This window comes from Hippopotamus amphibius, chromosome 8 (genome assembly GCF_030028045.1).
Source record: "Hippopotamus amphibius kiboko isolate mHipAmp2 chromosome 8, mHipAmp2.hap2, whole genome shotgun sequence".
Taxonomy (NCBI): domain Eukaryota; kingdom Metazoa; phylum Chordata; class Mammalia; order Artiodactyla; family Hippopotamidae; genus Hippopotamus; species Hippopotamus amphibius.
In genome coordinates, this window is record NC_080193.1 from 65,946,738 (window position 1) to 65,973,138 (window position 26,401).

The 26,401-nt window shown below is 43.6% G+C and overlaps 1 protein-coding gene across 2 annotated transcripts in view; it reads left to right on the top strand.

Moving 5' to 3' along the window:
* Positions 1-483: 483 nt before the first annotated feature.
* The window catches only part of KIF5C (kinesin family member 5C), a 153,498-nt gene continuing 127,580 nt past the window's right edge, over positions 484-26,401 (top strand). The window contains exon 1 of one of the 2 annotated variants that reach the window (XM_057745260.1): positions 484-1,026. In XM_057745260.1, coding sequence (XP_057601243.1) covers positions 901-1,026 — 126 coding nt within the window. In that variant the 5' untranslated portion in view covers positions 484-900. Of the gene's footprint in view, positions 1,031-26,401 lie in introns of both variants that reach the window. The other variant, XM_057745259.1, reaches the window with a different exon arrangement.

Genomic DNA, 26,401 nt, shown 5'->3' on the forward strand with positions numbered 1-26,401 from the left:
CCCAAAATATGTATGAACTGCTATCTATGTACAGGCATTTCCAGGAATTGCTGGCTTCAAATATTCATGCAAATCTCCTTTCCCTCCTGATTTCCTAACGATGCTTAAAAACTGATGAACATAGAGAAAATGGTCCGTAACTGGTTGGACACTGTCTTAAGAGGAGATTTTCCTTTGGGATCACAGAAAGGTGTAAAGAGGTAATATAGACCTGGTTAGTTGTAGAGATTTTAACTGGGAATATTGGATGTGACATTCATCCTGTTATTGACTTGGGCAGCCAGCCAAGACCTGGAGGCTCTCGGAGGTGGCACCCGGGGCACCACCGCTGTCCGCGAAAGCCAAGTCCAAGCATCCTCGTCCTTCCACTCGCAGGTGCGGCGACTACTAATCCCAGGATGCTCTGCTCTTGGAGCCTGGGCGAGGGCGGGGCGGACCTCCGCAGTGACGTCACCGTCCCAGGGCGGACCGAAGGAGGGCGGGGCGAAGGGGCGGGTCGGGGAGGCGGCGGAGCGCGCTGGTGCTGATGCAGGATGGCTGAGCTCGCAGGAGCCCGGGAGGTCTGAGCCGGGAGAGGCTCGCTCCCTGCGCATCGCCTCTTCCGCCCGCCGCGTGGTCGTGTGCAGGTGGGCCCGGGGCGCAGCGCAGGGCCAGGGCAGGGCCAGCGAAGGCAGGTCTGCAGCCGGCCGGGCCAAAGGTTGATAGGCTGCCCACCTACCAGGTCTCGGGGCGGCCGGAGCTGCCCAGCCCGCCGAGTTCGCGATGACCTGCTGAGGAGCTTCGTCGGAGGCTGCGGGAGGCGGCCTCGTTGCGGGCGGTGCGGTTCTCGACCACCTACCTCGTTGTGCCGAACCGCGGCCCCCCGCCCATCCCCGCGCCCGCTCCCTGCCGCCGGCCGAGATGGCGGATCCGGCCGAATGCAGCATCAAAGTGATGTGCCGGTTCCGGCCACTCAACGAAGCAGAGATCCTCCGCGGGGACAAATTCATCCCCAAATTTAAAGGCGACGAGACCGTGGTGATTGGGGTAAGTGGCTGGGAAGTCTGGCCTCCACTGCTGCTTCGCGCCGCAGTCCGGCGCCCACACGCCCCAGACCGGGCAGAGATGCTCGGGCCGCCCCTTCGGACCTCCCCTCGGGGCTGCCCTCTAGGGTGGACTTTGACGAGAAATCCCCTCCTCCCGATCTTGTAGTTCCCTCCTGGGCGGGTGGAGGGTCGGCTGGGGGCCGCGGGACCGGCCGCAGGCGGCGGGGGTGGGGGCGGGGGGCCAGGAAGAGTTCGGCGCCGCCATTGCTATTGGGGTGGGGGCCCGGGTGGGCCTTTTGTTCCCCGCCTTGGCCACGCCGCGTGGGTAGTGTGTTCAGGCCACCCTCAAGCCCAGGCTCCCCTTAAAGTATGAGCTCTGTGACCCACAAATGCTCTCAGGCATCCGTTCGATTTATGGACCACTTCACGAGCTTGGGAAAAGAAGGAAAAAAGGTGTCGGAAAAATCCTAGCCTCGGCACGGAGCTCCCCCAGCTGTGTAGAACTGGCTCCCCGCGGCGTTTCCCCGTGCTCTGCACGCGGGAGGAGGGGGATGGGGGAACACTGGGGGCCTTGGTGTCCCCAGGAGGCCTCCTGTGTCTCCTCCTGCTTCCTCTCAGCCCAGGCTGTCCTGACTTGGACCTCGGGTCTGACTCTTCCCCAGTGGGGCGGCCCCCACCTGGTGTCCGCAGACCCTCGGATGTGCTTCATGCTGGGTGGAGAGGAGGCTGTGCGCTCACATCTGTGGGGCTGGGGGTCCGGGGCGCCGCCAAATAGCCTCTGTGCCCAGGAAAGAAGTTACTTTGTGTGCCTGCCCACCGCCCCCTTGATCTCCCTTCCCACGTTTCCTCACTCCCCTCTCCTCCCCTCCCCAGACTTGGTTCCCTTTCTGTAGCGGGGCTGCTGGTGGGGGGAGGGAATACCATTGGGTTTTAATTCTTAAAGGAATATGTCAAATGAAATAAGCCAGCCTCCCCCAACCCCCACCGCCCTTCCCCCTCCGCTGTCCTCAGCGTGTGTAGCTGGTGGTGCCCTCTTTGTATGCGAGTCGCGTGGGGAGGGACCGAGTTAATGGGAGCCTCCCGATCCCCGCTGACACGTTCCTGGCAGCCTGTTGGATGCTGCTGATGCAGCCTTCCCGGCCTCAGCATTGATGAAGTGATGTCATCCCGATTACTGAGCATGCTCCGACGAACCCCCTCCCTCCTATTGCCCCCAGGGGCTGGTGTATTTAGGTCAAGTGATTGACAGGTGACCATTTACTTAGGGTCTCTGCTAGAGTCAGCCCGGCCTTTCTTAAGGACCAGAGGCCGACATTTGCCGGCCCAAGCAGTCCCAGCGTCTTCGCCAAGGTTGTGCCGCAGTCTCTGCTCAGGGCCCCGGGGACTAGCAGGTGCTGGCTGAACCGGAGGGCAGGAGCCCTCCCCGCGAGGGGAACTGAGGCAAGGCTTTGGCCCCAGGGCTTCATCTTGTACCTTACTTAGGAAGACCGCTCCTCTAGACGACCTCTTCCCTCTTCCCCACTTTCACAGTCATCAGGAAACTGTGACCTCCAAATGCTGTGGGGATGGTTGCTCATCCTGAGAGCTGGATTATATGAGGGCAGGAAAGAGGGATTTTCTGTCTGCTTAGTGCTAAATTGAAGAAAAGACGTACGCTACAATTGTTGAGGAGGAGGAAAATTCTGTACCTAATTGCTGGCATGGGATAGTGACATATCTGTGGCCAGTACATGGGACAGATAGTAGGTTGTTGGGTTACACCTCTAAGCTGGGGTCAGCCTACAGTCTGATTTGCTTTTTCCTAAGCCAGGCTGTGGTTTAGATAGAGTGGGAGTTACTGGGGACATCTAGTCCCTGCCCCTTGTCTTGTAACAATTTTTTAACAAATAATTGTGCAGTCCTACAACATGTTCTGGTCACCCTATTTTTTCAGAGTTTTTAAAGAAAAGCTGAAGTTGTTTCTTTCCTTTCTCCTCCTTCTCCTCCTCCTTTTCTTCTTCCTCTTCTTCCTTTTCCTCCTCCTCTTTCTCCATCTTCTAAGGGTGGTATACCAGGACTAGTGAAGTGGAGTAACAAATCATCCCTTTGATCTGTGTGCCAGGCAGAGATCCTTAATTTTAAGGTTATTCTTCTTTAATTTTATGACACCACTATGCGTATATATTTAATTCCCACCTGCATATTCGTGTGTTACTGAGTGACTATAGTAAAACAGTCACCATAGAAAATAAGTATATAAACAAAAGATTGTGCATGTGAATACACATATAGCTCTTCAACTGTAAATTGAAATTTTTGATCACCTTACTATAATCCTTTAATACAACAGACAGTTTTCAGTTTTCTTTAAGATAAATTTTTCTTTGAAATAAAGCATTCATATAGAAAAGTGTTTTCATAAATGTATAGCTTGATGATTTTTTATAAAGTAAACACTCCCTTATAACCACCTCTTAGACTAAGAAACAGACATTTTCAGGACCCCAGAATTCCCTTTGGTATCGCTCCCATCACTGACTCCCTCTGCCTCAGGGTAACTACTATTCTGACTTCTGATGCCATAGATTAGTTTAGGTTTTCTTTTTTTTGAAAGCTTTGTCTACATAAAACCATGCAGTATGTGCACATTGTGTGTGAGTTCTTGCGGTCAACATTATGCTTGTCAAATTCATCCCTTTTGTGCTGTGTAGATGCAGTTTGTTCATCCTCTTTGTTCTATAGTATCTAACTATATGAGTATACCACAATTCATTTATCCCGCAACTCTTTGGTAGGAACTGTTTAGATAGTTTCCACTTTGGGGCTCATATGGATGGAGCTGCTATGAACATTCTTTTGCACATCTTTCGGTGAGTGTGGTACAAAACAGAAGACTGCCAGATGCTGAAGGGTGTTGGGACTTGGGTTGGCATGTGCTAGGACCCTTCCCATTCCTAATTAATAATATGTAACTAAAGGAAGTGACAATTCTGGCAGCCTGTGTCATGCTTTGTACACCAAGTAGAATGGCTCCCAAGTCAATTCAGGTGGAACCGGCCCACATGGTTCAGTTGCGGGTTGAGACTGCCTTCGGTGGGCACTCCCTTCCTTGCTTGCAGGGGCGCAGATTGTGGCGATGACCAGAGAAGCCCAGAGACATCCAGAAATTTCACCTTCGCTCCCAATAGAGATGAGTGAAGAATGAATTTCTGTGCAGTTAGCTGTGAGTCCAAATTCAGAATCACAGACATTCTTTTTGTTTTTGAAACTGGGGTGAGTGTATTTCCTTTAAAGTCTTGTTCATGTCTTGTGGGGATGTTTGCTAAGAGGGAAATTTTGCAGGTGGAGTTAGTAGATTTCTCTTTTTAAGAAATGTCAAAAAAAAAAAAAAAAGTAATGTCCTGTCTTGGGAGGATTGTCTCTACTAGTTTTGCTTTTTTTTCTCTCGGCTTGTGTGCAGAGTTTTCTTTCCTTGACTGCCCCAGCCACAGTCTCTTCCCACTATGAACTCTTGTAGCATTTATTTTGTATATGATCTTGTAATTTTTTTGCCTTAGATTGTTATTAATTTTGATCATATGTCTAGTGACATTTTAAGGCATGTGTAGAGACAAGGTCCATCCATGCTTTGCTCCTTTGTACTTCCCAGGGCCTCGCCCATAGAAGGCACTTAATAAATATTTTTTGATCTCTTTGTTGAGTCTAGAAATCTTAACTTTGGTGTATTTAACTGATTTTATGGACTTTTAAAATTAATTAATTGATTGGCTTTGTTGGGTCTCCAGTGCTGCACGCGGGCTTTCTCTAGTTGTGGCAAGTGGGGGCTGCTGTTCATTGCGGTGCACGGGCTTCTCATTGTGGTGGCTTCTCTTGTGGAGCACAGACTCTAGGCGTGTGGGCTTCAGTAGTTGTGGCACGTGGACTCAATAGTTATGGCTTGTGGGCTCTAGAGTGCAGGCTCAGTAGCTGTGGCGCACAGACTTAGTTTGCTCCTCGGCATGTGGGATCTTCCCAGACCAGGGATCGAACTCACATCCCCTGCATTGGCAGGCGGATTGTCAACCACTGCGCCACCAGGGAAGTCCCGATTTTATGGACTTTTAATTGACTGTAAGCTGTGGGGTGTAGTTAAAAAATAGATGTGCTATTCCTTTGAGCATGCCTGATAAGAGAGCATATAATATACTTAAATGTTATAAGAAAATTGGGAAAGAACTGTATGCGGCTTTGTTAAAAATTAGGAGCGCTAATGACACTTGTGGTGAGCTAGAAGTGGAGGGTGGGGGTGGGGGACACCACGTTACTTCTTCAGAGAAAAATATTGGATTTACAGCATTTCTCAGAATACTCTTCCATTAGCTGTTAAAAATCCTGGTGAGTCATCCATTACTTCGAGCTCTGCAGGTTGGTTTTGATGCATCTATGTGGATGGAACTCTCTGTCTTAGAGAGTCCTCAGTGAAGTTCTTTAAAATGGACTTTCACACTTCAGTTTTGGGCTTTCCTCTTGTTTGCAGTCCTGGGAAAGCAGGTCTTGTTAACCATGGGTGCCTCCCCTGAGACAGTGTAAGTTTTGACTTGTTTGAAAGCCAAAGCAAACTATTAGCTACAAATTCTGAGCTGGCCTTTGGCATGGAAAGTGGCCTCAGGCTATAGGAGCTTAGGTTAGTTCTGGGCAAGTGGATGGGCAGGGACAGAGACCAAATTCCAAGCCTGAGTTATCGTTGTGGAGATTATGGGCTGGAGATGTGAAGAAATATGGCTAGAACTTTTCTTTTTGTCCATAGTAATCGTCTTTTAAAGCAAGAATATTTTCTTAAAATTTATACTGAGTAAAGTCACTTTTTTGGGAGTATAGTTCTATTGTAGGGGGTGTGAAAAATACATAGAGCTGTGTAGCTATGCTGTATTAGTTTTCTGTTGCTGCTGTAACAAATTATCACAAATTTAAAGGCTTAAAACAATACAAGTTTATTATCACTCAGTTTCCATAAGCCATGTGGACAAAGAATGTCACCTGCCCTTGATGGTGCACCCTGAGGGGAATTCAGGACTGGGAAAAACAGCATACTGGCCTTAGATAGTTAAGGTGCATATTAGAGGAATGTTTTCAGTTAGGCCAGACTCTTTCATCTTCCCATACATAGAAAAGCACTAAAAGCATTAACTTGAGATGTCTGTTTTTTGTGATTAACAGTAATCTTTTAAAAAGTATTTATTTAATTATTTATTTATTTATGGCTGTGTTGGGTCTTCATTGCTGTGCGTGGGTTTTCTCCAGTCATGGCGAGTAGGGGCTACTCTTCATTGCAGTGCGAGGGCTTCTCATTGCGGTGGCTTCTCTTGAGGAGTACAGGCTCTAGACATGCGGCCTTCAGTAGTTGCGGTGCATGGGCTCAGTAGTGGCACATGGGCTCTAGGGCACAGGCTCAGTAGTAGTAGCACACGGGGCGTAGTTGCTCTGCAGCATGTGGAATCTTCCTGGACCAGGGCTCGAATCTGTGTCCCCTGCATTGGCAGGCAAATTCTGAACCACTGTGCCACCAGGGAAGTTCCAGCAGTAATCTTTTTTTTTTTCTTTAAAAACTTTTATTGAGATATAATTGACATACAATAAACTGCATATATTTAAAGTGTACAATATGATATTTGTTTCTTATTAGTAATGTATATATGGCAATCCCAATCTCCCAATTTTCTGATGATGCCCATCTTAACCAGTGTGAGGTGATACCTCATTGTAGTTTTAATTTGCATTTCTCTGATAGTTAGTGATGTTGAGCAGCTTTTCATGTGCCTCTTGGCCATCCGTATGTCTTCTTTGGAGAAATGCCTGTTTAGGTCTTCCCCAGCAGTAATCTTTTGATGTTCCACTACATGTGTCCTGTGTTGTCCCTCCCCCTGCCCTCCACACACACACTGCAAAAACTCCTGTATATCCTGGTTTTCCTCCTAGACCTCTTTGGAACAGTCCTTCAGCGCTATCTGAGAGGCTGCCATCCTGGCCTGTAGTTCTTAGTAAGTGCCCTAAAATAAAACATTATTCTCAATTTTTAGGTTGTGCATTTTTGTTTGTTTGTTTTTGTTGACAATCAGAAGTCCATCAGTTCAGCTGGTTTCTCTGTTTAGAGTCTCACAAGGTCAAGACTAAAGTGTTGGCAGGGCCATATGTTTTTCTGGAGGGTCTGGGAGAAAATTGATTTTTTTCCGCATTCAGGTTCTTGGCAGAATTCAGTTCCTTGTGGTTGTAGGACTGAGGTCTCTGTCCCCTTGCTGGCTGTCAGCCTGGGCTGTTCTTAGCTTCTAGAGGCCACTCTCAGGTCCTGGCCACATGGCCCCCTTCCTCTACCTTAAGAGCCAGCAGTGGGATGATTCCCTCTCATGCTTCAAATCTCTCCTGCCTCTTCTTCCATGGCATATCTCTCTCACTGACTCTTCAGCCTCCCTCTTCCACTTTTCAGGACCCACTTAGTTAGAGTGAGCCCAGCCAGATAATCTAGGATAATCTCCCTATTGTAAGGTCAACTGATGAGCAAACTTAATTCCATCTGTAAAGTTCCTTTTTTCCAGTAACTTTCACAGATTCCAGGGATTAGTGTAGACATCTTTTCAGCCATTATTCAGCCTACCACATACCACCATACTCAAGATATGAAACAACTTCATCACTCCCAAAAAAAAAAAAAATCCTCATGCCACCCCTCTGTATTCAAACCTTCTCCCCTCTCTTAACCCCTGGCAACCACTTATCTGTTATTCCTCTGTATAATTTTGCCTTTTCCAAATTGTCATAAAAATGGAATCATAAATTTAAGTATCATTTTGAGCTTGGGTCCTTTGAGGTTTAGGTCTTTGTTGTATGTATCAATAGTTATTCCTTTCTGTTGCTTAGTGGTATTCCTTTATATGAGGATATTACAGTTTGTTTATCCATTCACCTGTTGAAGGACATCTGGATTGTTTCCAATATGGGATCATTATGGATAAAGCTGCTGTATACCTTTGCATATAGGTTCTTGTGTGAGTATACATTTTTATCTCTCTTGGATATTACTACAGTAGATCGTATCGTAACTGTATGTTTAGCTCTGAGAAATTGCCAGTTTTCCAAAGTGGTTGTACCAATTTTTATTCCCACCTAAAAGTGGTAACATTTTAAGCCAGACTTTTAAAGAGTGTATTTGGTCACTGTGTCTAGTGAATACTAACAGTCATGTTTAGCAGTGTCAAGATGTATCAGTCCTTCATTCTCTTGTGCCCTAAATTCAGATATGTTTACATCTCCTGAAAATGAATTAGTGGTTTCCTGTAAACCTACCCTCTGGAACCCTGGGTTGGGTGAACACAAGGGAGTAGCTATAATCTGGCATATGTCACTGAGGCCACTCATGTTCGTGGTGAGCACACAGCCGGTGCTACATCAATGTTTGGGGCTGGTAGAGGCAGCAGAGAGAGTCAGACAGAACGGAGTGTGGTTTCACTAGCTTGCTATGAGGCTTTTTTCAAGTTGCTTAGCTTTCCTAGGCCTCCGTTTGGTCTTATTTGATGTGGAGGTAATTACTTATCTCACAGGGTCATTGGGATGAAACAAAATGGAGTGGTTGAAACAGGGTCTGGCGCAGAGAAAATGCTCAGTAAATGCTAATTATCTCCCACATATCCTATTCCCCTTGTAATTTTCCTCATCTCCAGAATTAGCCTCGCCCCCCCAAATTACTGCCCTTAACCCCGGCTAGCCCCTGAAAACCATTCTTGCATCCTCATTTCCTAGGCACTTGTTCACCCTATTCTCTGCTTGGAATAGCTACTCTTTTTCTCTTATCCGTGGAATTCCTAACCATCGGAAGGCAGAACTCAGATTCCATTTACTTATAGACTATATCAGCTGTTTCTGTTATCTGCAATGATCACAAATAGGTGTGTACGTGTGTGTGTGTGTGTGTGTGTGTGCATTTGTGTGTATATCCTCCTAATGTAAATTACAAGCTTCTCAGAAGCATGAGCTGTTTTTGTCCCCTTGACCGTCATTTTCTTGTTGCTTAGTAAGTGTATCTTGATTGACAGTTCTGTCTTCCCTGGTTCCCTGCCTGGAATCAAGTCTCCCTAAATGCCAGTTTCTGCATTTCCTTAAATAACTTGGGCATCACTGGGGATTTCCCTCTGCCTCCACCTGTGCTTGTCTGGCCCAACTTCCCTGTTTAATGACAGTGTTTTTCATCCTTTGTTTTTTTCCTCCCTTCAGAATAGGAAACCTCCCCCACCTTTGGGTTCCCTTTAGTACCTGCCTCAGATTTCTCACCTGTGTCTGCTTATTAAACAAGCAAAAAAAAAAAACCTACTTACTCCCTAATGGTTTCTCTTGAGTTAAAAAAAAAATTAGCTCCCCGACAGATCCAATTTCACCTGATTTCTCTCAGGTTTTCCATAAAGTCCTATTTTTGTGCACGATAAAGCTCCTCCCGTAACCCATTTGTTGCACCAAGTTGCTTTTAGTAGGAAGATAGATGTTGAGTTTGTGGTTATTTGTAAATATTGCAGAGCTTGGGAGAAAACAGAGTTTTAGATTCATCCTACTATCTCAGCACCAAACTTGGACGTGAGGCAGACAGCCCAGGACCATCTCCTGGCTCTGCGACTTCTTAGCTTTATGAATTTGGACAAATGGCTACACTGCGCCAAGTTTCAGTTTCCTGTCCTGTGGAATGGGTTTAATAACACTCTCCACCTTGAAGGGCCCTTGTGACAGTTACATGAGCTACTGTGTGTAGATTGTTGGGTACGGTGCCTGGTTCAGAAAATGTACACTGTGATAAGACCCACAGTGGTTATTTCTCTGCATACTTTTCAGACTGACTAATCTTGGGAAAGCCCCAGACCCTTCGCAGGTTCCATGGTACCTTCAGGTTGTGTTAAAAAATTATTCTCACACTTATAAAAATAGTAAGGAAGACTATTGTAGTAGGGGTTAATACTATTGCAGTAGGGGAGAGAAAGCAGGCTCAACTTCAAGTACAAGTGGAGCAGGCTGGTGGGGGGATAGGTGGATGGACAATTACTAAGAGGAGACATGAAAGATAGGGGGATTCTTGCTAAACTGACTTAATAGGATTCTTACCGCAGGCAGGCCAGATATCAAAGTTTTAAGATACAAGCATTTAAGATACAAGGGTATCGAGGGTGATGAGATATTGACGGTGGGGAGATTCTCTCTAAACTGCCTTGGCAGGCGTCTTGCTCAAACTGGACTCTGCAAGGACAGACATGGAAGCCCAAGGTCAAGGCCCAGTTGAGAAGAGGGCTCAGAGGGGCCTGACTAAAGTTTCGTGGAGGAGAGAGTCTTGGTCCGTTGGAACCCAGATGCTTCAGTGGGGCATTTGAGACCTTCCATACTCTGGGCTTACCTACCTTCCTGGCCTCACCCCCCACCCCATGTTCCATCTGCGCTTCTGTTCCCCTAAAATACTAGGCTTCTCAATGCCTGCCCTTCTCCGCCACAGCTGCCTACATCCCACCTGCCTGAGATGACCGTCCTCAGAGTGTACCCACATGGCAACATCCATTTGCCTTTAGAATCTCATCCCATGGTGTCTTCTCTGAACTCTTTTTTTTTTTGACCGGCTCCTCTCCCCCTCCACCCTGCTACCCTGGCCAGGTGAGACGCTTCCTTGCTCTGTACCCTTGTACCACGCATGACTCCCGTCTGACGTCCCCCACTACTGCATTTCATTTATTTGGGTATAAGTGTCCTTTCCCCCAGTTATCCTAAACCACTTCAAGGGCAGGAAGCATGCACCATTTTTTCCATCTCCAAGTCCTGGACTAGTAGCTGGAACAGAGCAGTTGCTCAGTACAAGATGTCTTTTGAAAGAGGGGAAAGAATGCTGACCCTCTAAGGCTGTCAGATGTCCCAGCTTGGGGTTATGTGCTTGGATTTTTACCTTTGACTTCTTTCCAGCTCTGGTAACTTCTTTCCTACTTTGGACATCTCCATGTCTTAAAAGAAGTAGCTTTTTCAGGCATCCTGAAATATGCTCACTGAAAAAACCTAAGACCATGGAGAAAAACATGAAGAAGAAGGTAAAAATCACTTTTATGAACCAGAAAACATCATTGTTAACATCTTATTGTTTATTCCAGCTCTTTCCCATTCTATAGGAAACATACTTTGTTTTAAAAATGAAGATAAGCTTTTATAAAATCTGTTTTGAAACCCACCATTTTACTTAATGGTATACCTCAGACGTCAGCATTTTTAAAGGTTGTATATAAGTCCATTATGTGTCTCATTAATATTTTAACCATTTTGTACTGATAGACATTTGTTTTTTCGTTTCTGTTTTTTTATTTTTCTGTTATAAACAAAGGTGTGGTAAACATCAGTGTACGCATCTCTTTGTGCCCTTGCCCAATTTTTTATTAGAATACGTTTCTAGACTTGGGATTTCTGCGTAAAAGGATACAGATGATTTTAAAGTATCCACAGTTTTTGAGGGGCAGCAATTTAGGGATGGTGGATTGTCTTCTGTTTTATATTCTCACTTCTTTGCCCACCCCATGGAGTTGGTGCCATTTTGTCTCATAAGGCATCCCTTCATACCTGCGCTAAATTAAATTCTTACCAACGGCGTGTGCTCCGTCATGCCCTGTTAACCCACAGATCTAGAACACGGCAATGCCTTCAGACTTTTAATGTAAACGGTAGGATTTTGCAGGCTGTCTCTTGTCGGTTTCAATATCCTAAAGGGTGTTGTTTCTTGGAGGTGATCAAGAGCTAAATCTCTCTCTTGAGACCGAGAGAGATAGAGGTCAAGATTGTAGTCTTAAAGAAAACTAGGATGGATGTGTCCTTTCTTCTTGGAGCTAACAGTGAATGGCCCGTGATATCTTCTGGGCAATGGTAAGCTGAGAAGGGATATAATAGCCCTCCCAAGAAAGCCCTGGAAAGAGCGCTTTTTTTCCCTTTCGCCTTTGATTACAGGTACTCTTAAAAAAAACATAAAACATTTCAAGCACACACCAAAGTGGAAAAGAATATGAAAATGTACCCCATGAATCTATCAACCAGTTTTAGCTATCATCAACAAATGGGCTAATCTTATTTTTTTTCTATACACCCCTAACCTTTTCTCCCCAAATCACTCAGTTATTTTAAAGTGAAATCTCATGTTTCACATCATTTATCCCTAAACTCTGATAGATATCTCTAAAAGATCAGGACTCTTAAAACCACAATAACATTATCACGACTAAAATGTTCACAGTTCCTTAATGTCAAATTCCCCCATTGCCTCATACATTTCTTCTATAGTTGGTTTGCTCAGATCAGAATACTAGGTACTATTGATTATGAGTGTGGAGAAAAAGAAATGCTTGTACATACCGACCTTGAAACAAGAGCGAGGGAGGCTTTTGCTATAGAGTCATGCGTGGCAGTAGAAACACACACAGGGCAATCAGGGCTCATCAAGATTTCCAGCCCATCTCCCTTAACAATGGACACGTCCTAGTTATCCTGTTTAATAAACCAATGCCGGCATTGCAGTGTCACCCAGAAAAGCTGTTTAAAGAGCTACATGCTTTATAACTCCCCCACCCTCTGCGTCTCCCCCGCTTTTTTTAAAAATTTATTTATTTTTAATTTATTGCCTGCATCGTGTCTTTGTTGCTGTGTGTGGGCTGTCTGTAGATGTGGCACGCAGTGGCTGCTCTTCACTGAGGTGCGCAGGCTACTTATTGCAGTGGCTTCTCTTGTTGCGGAGCACGGGCTCCAGGCGTACAGGCTTCAGTAGTTGTGGTACACGGGCTTAGTTGCTCCGCTTCATGTGGAGTCTTCCCAGTCCAGGGCTCGAACCCATGTGCCCTGCATTGGCAGGTGGATTCTTAACCACTGCGCCACCAGGGAAGCCCTCCCCTTGCTTTTAGTTGGCTTGCATAAATGTCAGGAAAGCAGGCAGACGTGTCACTCATTTGTCTTCCAAGCTCAGTACTCACCTTTATAAAATTGGTACTGTTGACTTAAAAATATATCCACAACGTGAAGGTTGAGATTTAAGTTTTATTTGGGGCAAATGAGAACTGCAGCCCGGGAGTCAGCGTTTCAGATAGCTCTGAGGAGCTGCTCCGAGGAGGCGAGGGGAGGAGCCGCTCCGAGGAGGCGAGGGGAGGAGCCAGGATAAATAGGAATTTTGTAACAAAGGACAGGTAGTTGGGAACGTCAAGAGATTATTGTTAATTAAAGAAAACCAGATATCTCAAGTTAAGGAATTTAGCACTCTTTTACGTTTGGGAAGATGCAGAAGTCTGGACTCAATGAAATCGCTCATCTGGGCGAGTATCCTGACACATCCTGAGTTTCCTCAGGGCTCACCACAGGGAGCGGCTTGCAGTCTGATGGCTGCTAGATGGCAGGCATTCTTTTCAGCCCTGCGTTACCTCAGCTCACGCTGGAGGACTGCAGTCGTAGATGATTGTGACATCCTTTGTTTATTGATGTGGCAGGAAATATCCCCTTTCTCAGTACCAGTTACATTTAGAGCAATTCTTTTAGGTGTGTTTTGGTCTGTTAGTATTTATTATCTTTTCAGTCAGTGAGTAGTCATCCTTGATGTGAATTGAATACTAGAAAATAAATCCAGAGAGCTGGAGGAAATACGTGTAGGTGAGAAGAGAATTCAGTGCAACACAATACTTTAAGGAAAAAGGTTTGTAGTTCTCTTCTTATGTTTTTTATTCCTTTTCTCATAAAAAAAGAAACTTTGGGAGTTGGGGTTGGAGAAAAAGTGCAAATAAAAACCAAATCCCAATGATTGATGCTTTAACTTCTTTGACTACAGAGTATGGCGAGAGCTGCTGATCAATAGTGTTATTTTTAGAAGTGTTCTGTTTAAAGAACTTAGTTACACAAGTCTGGATTGGCAAACTCGGACTCTTCCCAGGCTCTCTCACAGAGCCATCTTTCCCACTTCCAGGGCTCATTTTGCCTCAAGGGGAAATGAAGAACAACCTGCTTCAGTTCTCTGAGGAGGTTATATCATAGCTTTTTACTGAACGAACTGTCTGATACCTCACTCCACAGAGATCATTGATTTTCACCTGGGAACCTGGGTAAATAACAACTCCATCTGACATCAGAAACGTGGGGTGGTCTTGGGGGAAGAGACTTCTCTGCCTCTTTCATAGCACCTCCTGCTCCATAGAGAGGAACAAATGCCAATCTGATTGGTCATTGTCCGAACCTCTGTTTGTCCTGCTTACTGGTGGGCAGGATCCCATGGGAGGCTGGCAGTTCCTTCCTGCGCGGGCCTGTGTGGTAAGCGGACCCCTGCAGGGTCTGGCCTCCTGGGCTGGCTCCCAGGAGCTGGCTATTCTTCCATCTCCTCAGCATCATCCACTGCTGAGTGGATAAGTTCATCTGGGCCCACAAAGTCAGGCCCCTGTGGGCTGGTCTTGAGGTTCAGAACAGGTTGGGCTGTGGGAGGGTGGGGTGGTGAAGTGAAGAAAATAGGAAGATCACATAAACCTCCTTGCCCAAGACCTGGTCGGTTTTGATAATGGGATGGTGGGTGCTGTTGCCCTACCCAGGTGGTGCTTGGATACCTACTGTATCCCTGTTCCTGTGTAGAACAAACTCTCCCACCCAGCGGGGAGAAGGGGACTGACTGTTAGGGGAGGCTTCTGGCATTCCAGGACCCCTGGTTCTAGTGTCATCAGAATAGCATCGAAACCATCTTCTAACTACTAATAGTTTATTTATAAAATATTTGTGAAAGTAGACTTTAGAAGGGAAGTGTTTAGCTCTTCAGTAATAATTACTAAACAACACAACCTACTAATTATCTGCTCAAACAAGTGGGGAAAAAAAACACCCCGAAGTACTATATCCTAGAGTAACACTTGCTTGCTCCTGTGTGTTGTTAAATTTTTCTTAATGAATATGGCTCTTGGAAAAGACTGGATTGAGGATGTTTTTTTTAATTGGAATATAGTTGATTTATAATGTGTTAATTTCTGCTGTACAGCAAAGTGATTCAGTTATACATATATATACATTCTTTTTTGTATTCTTTTCCATCATGGTTTATCACAGGATACTGAGTATAGTTCACTGTGGAGGATGTATTTTAAACAATATTCTCCGATCTAAACATTTATCCAAACAAGTTTGTAAAGGGGAAAATATACACCTAATACGCACTCCCTTAGTTCTATTAAAAACAAATATAAAGAGGTAACATATAGGTTAATGTAAAACTTTAAATGGGTTCTTTATTACTATGAAAAATGTTTCCCTTTATAAAGAGGTGTTTTTCTGCACTGTGGACTTTTTGGAGCTTTACTGTAATACCGTGCTGTCCAAAACGGTAGCTACCAGCCTCATGTGACTATTAAGTACTTGCAGTGTGGGTCGTCCAAATTGGGATGTGCAGCAGATGTAAAATGTAAACTGGCTTTCAAGGCTCTGTATAAAAAAAAAAAAGGAATGTAAAATATTAATTTACTCATTAATTACTTCGGTATTCATTACATGTTGAAATGATAGCATTTAGGATATATTGGGTTAAATAACATGGATGAAATGAAGTCCCCCTTTTTCTTTTTACTTTTTAAAATGTGACTACTAGAAAATTTAAAGTTATATATGTGGCTTGCATTTTTGGCTGGCATTATATATATTTTTTTCTTTTTTTTTCTTTTCTTTCTATTCTTTGGCCGCACCACGTGGCATGTGGGATCCTAGTTCCCTGACCAGGGATGGAACCCGTGCCCCCTGCTTTGGAAGCAAGTAGTCTTAACCACTGGACCACCAGGAAAGTCCTGGCATTATATTTCTATTGACAATATATTTCTTTTTTTCTTTTTCTTTTTAATCTTTATTGGAGTATAATTGCTTTACAGTATTGTGTCAGTTTCTGCTGTACAACAAAGTGAAAGAGCCTCATGTATACATATACCCCTATATCCCCTCCCTCTTATCCGACAATATATTTCTATATGAGCCAGCTGCTCTAACATTTAGATGCTAGCATTCTGATTGTTTTTGCATTTATTAATTTTGGTTCCAGTTTGGAATATTGAGGGCTTATTGTATGCTAAGGTCAGTGCTAAGCATTGTGGACTTGTGATAAGTAAGACAGGACTCCTGCCATCAATAACTGTGCATATAATTCAATGGGAGGAAGCAAGTGAAAAAAAAAATTAGTGTGCTATGAGTGTCCAAAGAGAAGAGGAAACACAGCCTTGCTGGAGTTAAAAAGAGAGAGAAAGCCCATCCAGTGGTGCTCAGGGAAACCTCAGGCAGGGAGACCGTTTGATCCTTACCTGGAAGCTGGGATAGGAATCTGCTCCGCAAATGTAAAATTTGCTTATCTTCGGTTACTTTGCAATTCTGCATAGCCCTTTACAGATTGCTATTTTAAATGTTGTCGAGAAAAGACCTGAGAAGCGATGTGTGCTGTAGCCTGGTATCTCCTATCACTTCCCTCTCCGCTCACCAGTTTTGTGCTCCCGGAGCTCCGCGGAGCGACAGCCCACCCGGCTTACTGTGATTAAGTACCAGCCGTTGGCGGCGGGTTTGTGATGCAGATTTGTGATGTCGTGGGTGACACTGAGAACACCAAAAGGTGACAGGGCGCGTTGTCTTAAAAAAAACGGCATGAGGGCTGGGTCCCGCCGCAACCGCCCCAGGGACGGGACCCCAACCGGCGGGCCTCGCCATCCCCCCCTCCCCGCCCCCCCCACCGCCGCGTGCCGGGTCGGCCTCCCAGGCCAGCGGGTTTCAGTTTCCCGGCAAGGAGCGCCGCCGTGATGGCACACCTGCCACTTACCTTGTCTCCATTCTGTCCCTCATGCTGGAAATGATGAAACCTCTTGTCCTGGAAATACATTCCCCTTTCGCGCAGACATCTTCTAATGAGGTCCCTCTCCGCAGCGGAACAAAAGCTCCCATTAGGAGGACGTAAGAGGAGGAGGCAGCGCTGCTGTGGGAAACCAAGGCAACGCGGCCTTTCTCTCTCACAGGTGCCTCTTCTTTGTCCTCATCTGGGGGAGAGGTCACCCTGCAGGTGACCTCTTTGGAGAAGGAGCTGGAGACTCTTTTCCACGCCCACTTATGTCCCTGTTTGTCTGCGTTGGCACAGAATTGATTTTTCCTCCTTTGTAAAGGGCAAAGAGGCTCTTTCACATGATGGTAACACGAAAGCACAGCAAAAGCAAAATCAGCCATCGTCTTACCACCGTGCATCACCCCTGTTACTTTTTTATATCCTCCTTTTTCCTTTCTTGGTTGATACTTAACATTTTGGAAAATAAATGTATTTCCAACCATGGATATACAATCATGCCTTTCAAAAAAAAGCCAAACCCTACTCCATAAATGGTTTTCCACGTTGTATAATATCTTCACGGTTATAATTTTCAGTGATGACTTAAGTGTGCTTTGGGCTGATAGATCACAGTTTGATCATTCAGATCTTGTCTCCCCTTGCTCTGGGGGATGGTTTAGTGATCATATACAAGCATGGAGCTGTTTTCTTTTGCTGAGTTATTTCTAGACAGTGCATTCTCCAGAAGTTGATTTACCGGCCCCAATGTGGTGAACATTTAAATTGATCCAATTCAATATCCTGCTTGGCAGGAAATTAATTTTTGAGGTAAAGGAGATATTCATTTGAGAGGGTGATTTATAGAGCAGTGGCCTGGGACTCGTGTCTTGGGTTTTGTTCCAGGCATTTCCCCTCATTAAAAGTATAACTCTTCAGTGATCTGTTTTAATTTGGAATATTGTTGTCAGTGGGCACTTCTGGGGGCAGGCTGGTGAATGGGGAGTCTCCTGGGATTTGTAGATGAAGGACTTGGAAGCGCTGCTGTACTCCGCCTCCCAGCATTCATCAGAGGAATTGTTTGGAGGTGGTGATTGATACTTATGTTTAACCCAGGGCACTTCTCACATGCTCACAGATATAATTATTCATGCTCTGACATTGGGTGAACTTCAGAGCCTTCTCTAACCTAACAGCAGCACATGTAAGGATACGTTTTACTGGATGACCCAGGGGCATCTTGTAGGAATCCATGCTACCAGAAGGTGTGGTGGCACCTCAGAAAAGGCGTGACTTCATGTTTTGATGGTTCTGTATATCTAGGCACCAGCATGCTCTTTAGTTCTGGGGTAGCCCACCAACCATGCTCATCATCCTGTGGACGTCACTGGCAAATCCAGCACGGGGGCACAAGAACCTAGGTGAGGTAAACAAAAAGAAAAGCAAGATGAAGAGGAGCTCGGACCAGGCTGAAAAAGAGAGGGAAAGAGTGCTGTGGGCTCCCTTCCTGGGTGTCTCTGTTCTCTGATCTTACTAGAGAAGACAGGACATATTTCTTTTCTTACAAAAATGAATACAAAGTATTGCTCTCTATTGAATAGGTTTAGTCACTTTTTTTGGGTGCCTTGAATATTGTATCCAATACCATTTATTTAAGAAACTATTTCATTTGTGAAAATTTTACCTATTACTCTGATTTAAATCTTAGGGTTTATTTTTTAATACTTTATTTACTTATTTATTTATTGGCTGTGTTGAGTGTTTGTTGCTGTGCGCAGGCTTTCTGTAGTTGCAGAGAGCGGGGGCTACTCTTCAATTGCAGTGCATGGGCCTGTCATCGTGGTGGCTTCTCTTGTTGTGGAGCATGGGCTCTAGGCTTGCAAGCATCAGTCGTTGTGGCATGTGGGCTCAGTAGTTGTGGCTCACAGGCTCTAGAGCGCAGGCTGAGTAGTTGTGGCACATGAGCTTAGTTGCTCCGTGGCATGTGGGATCTTTCCGGATCAGGGCTTGAACCTATGTCCCCTACATTGGCAGGAGGATTCTTAACCACTGTGCCACCAGGGAAACCCCTAAATCTTAGGTTTTAAAAAAGTGATAAATTAAGGCATACTCATGGTATAAAGCTCAAAGAACACAGAAGGAGATAAAGAGAAAAGGAAGGATGAGGTAAGAATTTTTACCAGGGAGAAAAGATATTCAATGTGATCACGGTGTGTTCAAGGGACGGAAGAAGCATGTGAGCCACATTTAAGAGGCCTGAGTACAGAGGAGTAGCAAGGTGGTCAGGAAGGAATGAGATGTAGAGGGTCTTGAAAATGGGCTAGAGGAATTGAAACTTGGTTTGGTTGACTGGTAACTCTACTCTAGCCTGTAGCTTGTTCAGAAATACTCCTGCAAAACATTTCTGCTTAAATCATGTATCCCTTAGCCTCAAACAACCTTTTCAGATTCCCACAAAGGTAGGTATTGTTGAAATTTGCCCTTCACAATTTTATGCCTGGTGGTACAATGCAAAACATGCATGTTCTCATCCATCCCAGACTAAGTTCAACTGTTATGGTCCCTTGATTTATCATCCAAAAGGATTAATATATCTTGTTTAACCCCAATAATTAGGGGATGAAGGTTTTTTTCCATATATAGATCACCAAATTTCAAGGAATTGACACACAGTAAAGTATACATATCTTAAGCCATAATTAACATAATGTTTTTCTGATGAGTTAGACATTTCCTGGAAGAATTTTGCATTGTTTGTAAGAATGGTCTAATTTGGGATATTGCATATGCCAAAGGCTCCTCATTGTGTAACAGTAATTTCATGTCTGTTGATCTTGCTTATTTTAAGGGAAGAGATGATGGAATACAACCCTCTAAAGTGGCTTAATTCTAGAAGAATTTCTTTAGCACCAAATTTGCTTCCACAAGATGGAATTTACTCTTGGAAGTGAGTATGGGAGATCAGAGAGAGAAGGTGCCTTTCAACTTGGATGCTAGGGAGGACTGTATTTAGAGAAAATTCCTAAACCTTTGAAAAGTTAAGGATAGCCTCTTTTTTAATTTTCTGTTTGCCCCACCCAACCCCAAACACAACTCTGGTGTTCTAGTTCTAGTGTATAAACATCAGTTGATGAGTGTCTCGATTAGAAGAACTGCAGACAGTGTGTGTGTTACCACTCTTCTCGGAGACCTTTATGAACCTATTTGATGACCAGTAATTTTCTTCTTAGACCAATGAGGTTATATCCTTCCTGGCTTGCTTGCAAAATAGTGTAATTCTAACAGAGCAGTGACAACATATCACAAAATCTGCTTGACTTAACACTTATGTAAATGCTTTACATATATTTATCCATTTATTTTAATCTCTAATACCACCTATGAGGTAGCTGCTATTGTCATAACCCATCTCTCCATTCCACAGATGAGGACTTTGGGGCATGGAGAGGTTGAGTAACTTGCCCAAAGTCACACAAGAGTAAGTTGTGGATCTGGGATTGAAACCCAGGCACACTGGCCTCAGAGTCCTTGCTTTAAAGTGTTCACTATGTTAATTAAATTTGTATTTTGGTTCATACCAGGAATTGAGAATGTTTGGGTGCACAACATTTCTAAATTAGTGTTTCTCTATGGCACTAGTTCTTTGAGTTATTCCCTGATAAAAGGGTTTTATACCAATTAAATGTAGGAAGAGTTACACACATTCTCTGCCTCTTGGAGATCCGTTGTACATGCTCCGCCCCCCAGCAATCCTGCAGTAAATCAGCATGCTTAGCTTTGTTTAACTTCGTGTTTCTCATTAGCAATCCACTGCTGAGGCATAAGTTTGGGACTGCTGTAAGAGAAGTTAGCTGTAAATTAGGGCTACCCTTGAAAGTGGAGGATTTTTTTTTCTCTCTCTTGCTTGTTTTTGCATTGATATCAACTTATGTGTGAGGGTCAGAATCAGCATCTGTGTTATAGCTGTGATTTCCATCTGAAAGGCTCTTTAGGGCATTCCATAGAATACAATGCCACTGTTCTCAGGGTGTGGTATATTTGCCAGGAAGCCTTGTAGGCTAGACTTCTGAATGTCTCAGTGTACTATTAATCTTCATGGATCTGTCCACAGAGAAAAGAATTATGATGCTTTTCTTATAAAAACACGTGTTCACCCTTCTATTCTGTGTCTCAAAAGTGGAGTGATTTGTGTATGCTTCTTGGATTTCTACGTCCATCTGCATTCAATCATATTACTAAACTCTTTTTTGTATAGATTTTTAAAATTTTATTTTTGGCTGCATTGGGTCTTCGTTGCTGCACGCAGGCTTTCTCTAGTTGTGGCTAGCAGAGGCTACTGTTCGTTGCTGTGCTCAGTCCTCTCAGTTTGGTGGCTTCTCTTGTTGTGGAGCATGGGCTCTAGGTGCAGTAGGTGTGGCACTTGGGGTCAGTAGTTGTGGCTCATGAGCTCTAGAGCTCAGGCTTAGTAGTTGTGGCGCACGGGCTTAGTTGCTCTGCAGCATGTGGGATCTTCCCAGACCAGGGATCGAACCTGTGTCCCCTGCATTGGCAGGCGGATTCTTAACCACTGCACCACCAGGGAAGTCCCTAAACTCTCTTTTAAAAAATTGTTTCAGTAGATTTAAAAAGGTATGTCATGAAGATAATTTTTTTGTCATCTTCAAATAATGTGAGTTTTGTTTCTTTTCAAAACATGTACTTTTAATTTCTTTTTTCTTGTCTTACTGCATTGGATAGGACCTCCCTGGACAATCTAAAATAAAAACAATGATAGCAGGAATTCTTGTCTTGGTCTTGATCTTAAAGCAATGTTTGCTGTAGGTTTTTAGTAGATGTCCATTATCAAGGTAAGGAAGTACCACCTATTCCTAGTTTGTTTTGTTTTGTTTCTAGTCATGAATAGGTCTTGAAGACCTTGATTGCTTCTTACTTGGATTGTAATAGTCTTGGAAAACAATTCCCACTCTCTCTAGCCTCTTGAACATTGTAGCTAAAATCTTCCTGAAGTTCCATCCAGAATATGTCAATTCTTTGCTCAAGACATTTAAGGACTCTCCTTTACTTACTAAAATAAATATGAACTACTCATCTTGTTCCTGCAATTCAGCAAAACCCTCCACAATATGTTCCCTTCAGCCTTTCTCAAACCTAACTATACTCTGTATGCCAAACTCAGTCTGGGCTTTCACTCTTTCAGGCCTTTGTTGATGAGGTGCCCATCTCGTGGAGTGCCTTTCCCATCTTTCTGTCCTCCTGAACTTCTTTCTTACCCTAGAAACTCACCAGGAGGCATTCCCTCTTGTCCTTAGTCTCTCCCTTCTTGGAATTACCCCTCTTAGATGTGAGCTCCTCTCCAGGTTTGGGTTTGTTTGATTAATTTTCTTTCTTCCTTTTTTTAAACAGTTTTATTGAGGTGTGAGTGATATACATTGATTTATTTTCATACTCTCAGCGTATGACTCATAATGGGTACACAATAAACAATGGGATGTGTGAATGACTAACCGAAAGAGTATTTCTTGTGGACTTAGTGCTCATTTTTATGATTATTTTTTATTTCATTATGACTTTCTTCCACTCTTCATCAGTCCTACCTGAGGACTAAACATGCCCACATGTTTCTTTTGTGAAATTCACCATAATTGGGCCAAACTGTGAACAAGCATTCCTTAGGGTGCACAATCCATTGATCCCACCCTCAATCAATTCACTGTCTAGTAAGAGAGAGAGATAGACACACACACACAAGTAATGGCAATGTGACTGATAAGTGATTGACTAGTACCCAAGGTTTATTAAGCATGAAATGCCTTTAAGGTTGGGGCAAATTTTGCAAAATGATTCCATTTTCCAAAGGAAAAAGTTGTTTTGTATTGAATATCCAAACTCCTTTATGTTCTATTCAGCTATTCGGTTGGCAGAGCCAAAGAGGAAAGGAATTAGAGATTCACTAAGTACAGAAAATGATTGCTTTCAAACGATTTCCTCTTCTACTAAAACATAGAAGCCACACACAAAAGACTCTTCTCTTGATTTGCAACTTACTAGTCTTACAAAATTATTTTAATATGAATTGAAAACTGGCATCATAAAGAAAGAAGGGTCCAAGAAATTGTAAATTGAAGACATTAATATAAATGAGCCATACTTAAGATTCTATTGATAGTCCTCAGCTCTGAAAGGGAAATGTCTGTAATTTACGTAAATTGCCTTGAAAGGAAAAGATATGAGCCTTCCTTCCTTGGTTGTCTGTTTCCTGGCATTTTCCTAATAACCAGGCTATAGAGTGATTGAATTATTATTATAACCCCATAGCTATTATTTTCATTTCAAAAGAGTATGGGTTAATTCCAGCTGAAGCTTACCTTTCAAGTAAGTTTGTGTGTAATATATTTAATAAATCAATACTGAGCCATATGGTCTTGGGGTCAAAATTACTTTAGACCAACCAAGGCATTTTTCTTAAAGATGATCGATTGTTCAGCTTATCACTCAGGAAAATGGAACGGGAGGAGGGAAGATTAAAGAAACTATGAAAGCAATTACAAGTGTTCAGTGGTTTCTTTTTACTTCTTTTAATTTTCTTGACTTTTTATTCCAAATATAAATATAATATAAATATTTCAGGACAATTAAAGAGATTCAGGGAGGTAAAATTTGGAAGGTAGAAATGCCCCCTATTCCCCCTCCCCAGAATAATTACTGTTAAATGATGGGTGTTATATTCTTCCAACATCTTACTTCTATAAAGTCAATTATAAAATATTTAATATGTATAAAAAATAAAAAGAAACTATGAAACATTCGAATAACGTTAACACCCATGAGGTCACCGTCTACTTAACAGCATATGACCAATGTGTGACTCTCCCTAGGTGCCAACTCTTGTCTCCTTGTCCCAGGAGCTACCACTCTCCTGAATTTTGCTTTTGTCACCCCCATAATATTCTTTATGGTTTTATAGCAAACATTTTTTAAGTCCTAAATGATATATTATTTACCTTTGCTTAGCCTTCAGTCTATAAAATATTTACAAAAATACTGTGTATGTTTTTTTTTGCCTTGCTTTTTTCTCTTAACATTTATGTTTCAAGATAGCTACTTAAAAAGTCACTGTGAATTCTGATGCTAGGAAAACATAGCCTGTTCAGATCCAATTCAGTCTAGGTGATAATAGTCTGCTTGCGTTGCCATCATAGAATACCACAGTCTGGGTGGTTTAAACAACAGAAATTTATTTTCTCACAGTCTAGAGGCTGGAAGTCTACGTTCAATATGCCAGCAGAGCTGGTTTCTGGTGAGACCTCTCTTCTCGATAAAGATGATACCTTCTCATTGTGTCCTCACGTGGCCTCTTCTCTGTGTGTGTGTGGAAAGAGAGATCTCTGTTATCTCTCTTCTTCTTATATGGACACCAGTCCTATTGGATTAAGGTTCCACCCTTGTGACCTCATTTAACCTTAATTACCTCCTTAACGGCACTGTCTCCAAATAAGTCACATTGGACATTAGTGTTTCAACATACAAATTTGGTGGGGACACAGTTTAGTCTGTACGGGTGATTGGTATACACTGCAGCCCTGTTACATCCCGCAGCGGGTTCAGAGATGATAAAACTCAGGTGTTTCCTCTAGAGGTTATAGCCTATGGTGGGTTTCCTGGCTTTTTCCTAACACGGCTAAGGTTCCCTAGAGGAGAGCTCTTGGGAAGCCCTACCAGAGAGTGACTTATGTGAGCTCAAAAACCGTGCTGAGCTGAGCCTCCAAACAAGAGAGTAGGGGGCCAAGCAGGAGGGATGCCAGCTTCCCTGATGGGGTACATGATGGGACTTTGAACCCTGGGCATTGGAAGTGGCTTCCCGGAAAGCCAGATGCTGCTGTCACAGTGGGGGTAGATGACTGCATAAGAAAAAGGCTTCTGCAGCGGTCAGACCATTTTTATAGAGTTCTTCCCTTTTGGAGCATCGTGATACTGACGACTCTCCCGCTTTAATCAGTGAGAAAGGAGAATCCTGGACAAATGTTTTGGTAAGCGATTGAGCATGCCCTCGAAGAAAGAATAAGGAGTTGATTCTCTTAGCATCATTTGTTGTCTTGTATTGCTGGAGCTGTCTAGAACTCCAGGTGCGTGCATGTGGCTAGGAGAAAAGGCAGTAAGAACTTGAGAAGCTAAAAATTAACAGTTATTTGGGATTGACTTATTAATTATCATCCTATGAAAGGCTGGCCTATCCCAGAATTTTGTGATGAGAACATTTTTACTATAGCAGCAGTTTTCAATTTTTTTGACCAGTAGTCCATGATCTAATCTATTTTACCAGGAAATCCAGAAATACATTTGATGTCACAACTTAGCTGACAGACACAAAAGCATGCATCTGAAATGATAGTTTTATGAAACAATGCTCTTAATATGTGTGCTATCCTCTGACATTTTCTATTCTACTCTATCTCATTTTATTTTTTTAGATGCTAGTTATGATCTGGTAAATGTGATTTCTGAACCAGCACGTAGTAGATTACTGTTTCTCTACTGAGGAGTTTTTTGTTTTTGTTTTTAAGAGTTTTCAGTCCCAAATCAAATTCCTTGTGTTACTTTGGAAAGGCTGGAGGACATCAAAATCTCATTCTTCACCATTTTCATGTCCCAATTAGCTCAGCACTCCACCTGACAGATATTATAAACGTATATGATTATTTGCACAATAGGTATTTTTCAAGCCCCAGCTCTAGGCTAGATACTCACTATCTGAGGAACTAGTGAAATAAATTTCCCGGAGCGGTGGCATTTTGGTGAAGAGTGTATAGAGTACAATTTAAAATTTTTAACTTAGGTTAACTCTGTGATGTGAATGTCTGACTTTGGTGCCCTAGGCCTGCTGTCCTGTGTGTTCCAGGGAGAGTCGTGGCTGGTGGGGAAAGCCTTGGGTCAGTAGAGGTAAACTGGGCCCTGACTTTATTTCTCTGAGGGCATGATCTCAGGCAAATGGACCAACTTAACATGTCCACAGTGAAATGGAGATGCTAAGAGACCTGGTGGGTGGGAGTGAAGATGAAATAAACCTATATGTGAAAGGAGTTTGCATACAGTACCCAAAGTGCCCGCTCCCAGCACTCTGCCCGTGGACTATTGTGTGAAGTTCTACCTCTTTCCTAGACCTCTCTCCCTGCCAGATGTCCTGTCCAGACCACATAGGAATGGAGACCTTCAGGCATCTAGGCAGTGGAAAGTCCTAGACTGAGCAACTCTTACCAATCTGAAAAAGCCAAAGTGTGTCAATTCCCCTGCAGCCAAGTAGGCAGGCTCACCTTGAATGTCCCTATTTCTGTGGTGACTTCACTGAGTGTTGTTAAGATCACCACCAAACCATTTATTAGATACACAAGGCCCCTGGACCCTGAAATGAATATCTCCTGAGACAATTCCCATCCCCCATTTGAGGAAGGCAGAATAATGGCCCCCAAAGGTGTCCACTTCCTAATCCCTGGAACGTAAAGCTATTAAGTTATATGACAAACGGGGAGTAAGGTTGCAGATGGAATTGAGGTTGCTAATCAGTTGACCTTAAAATAAGGAGGTT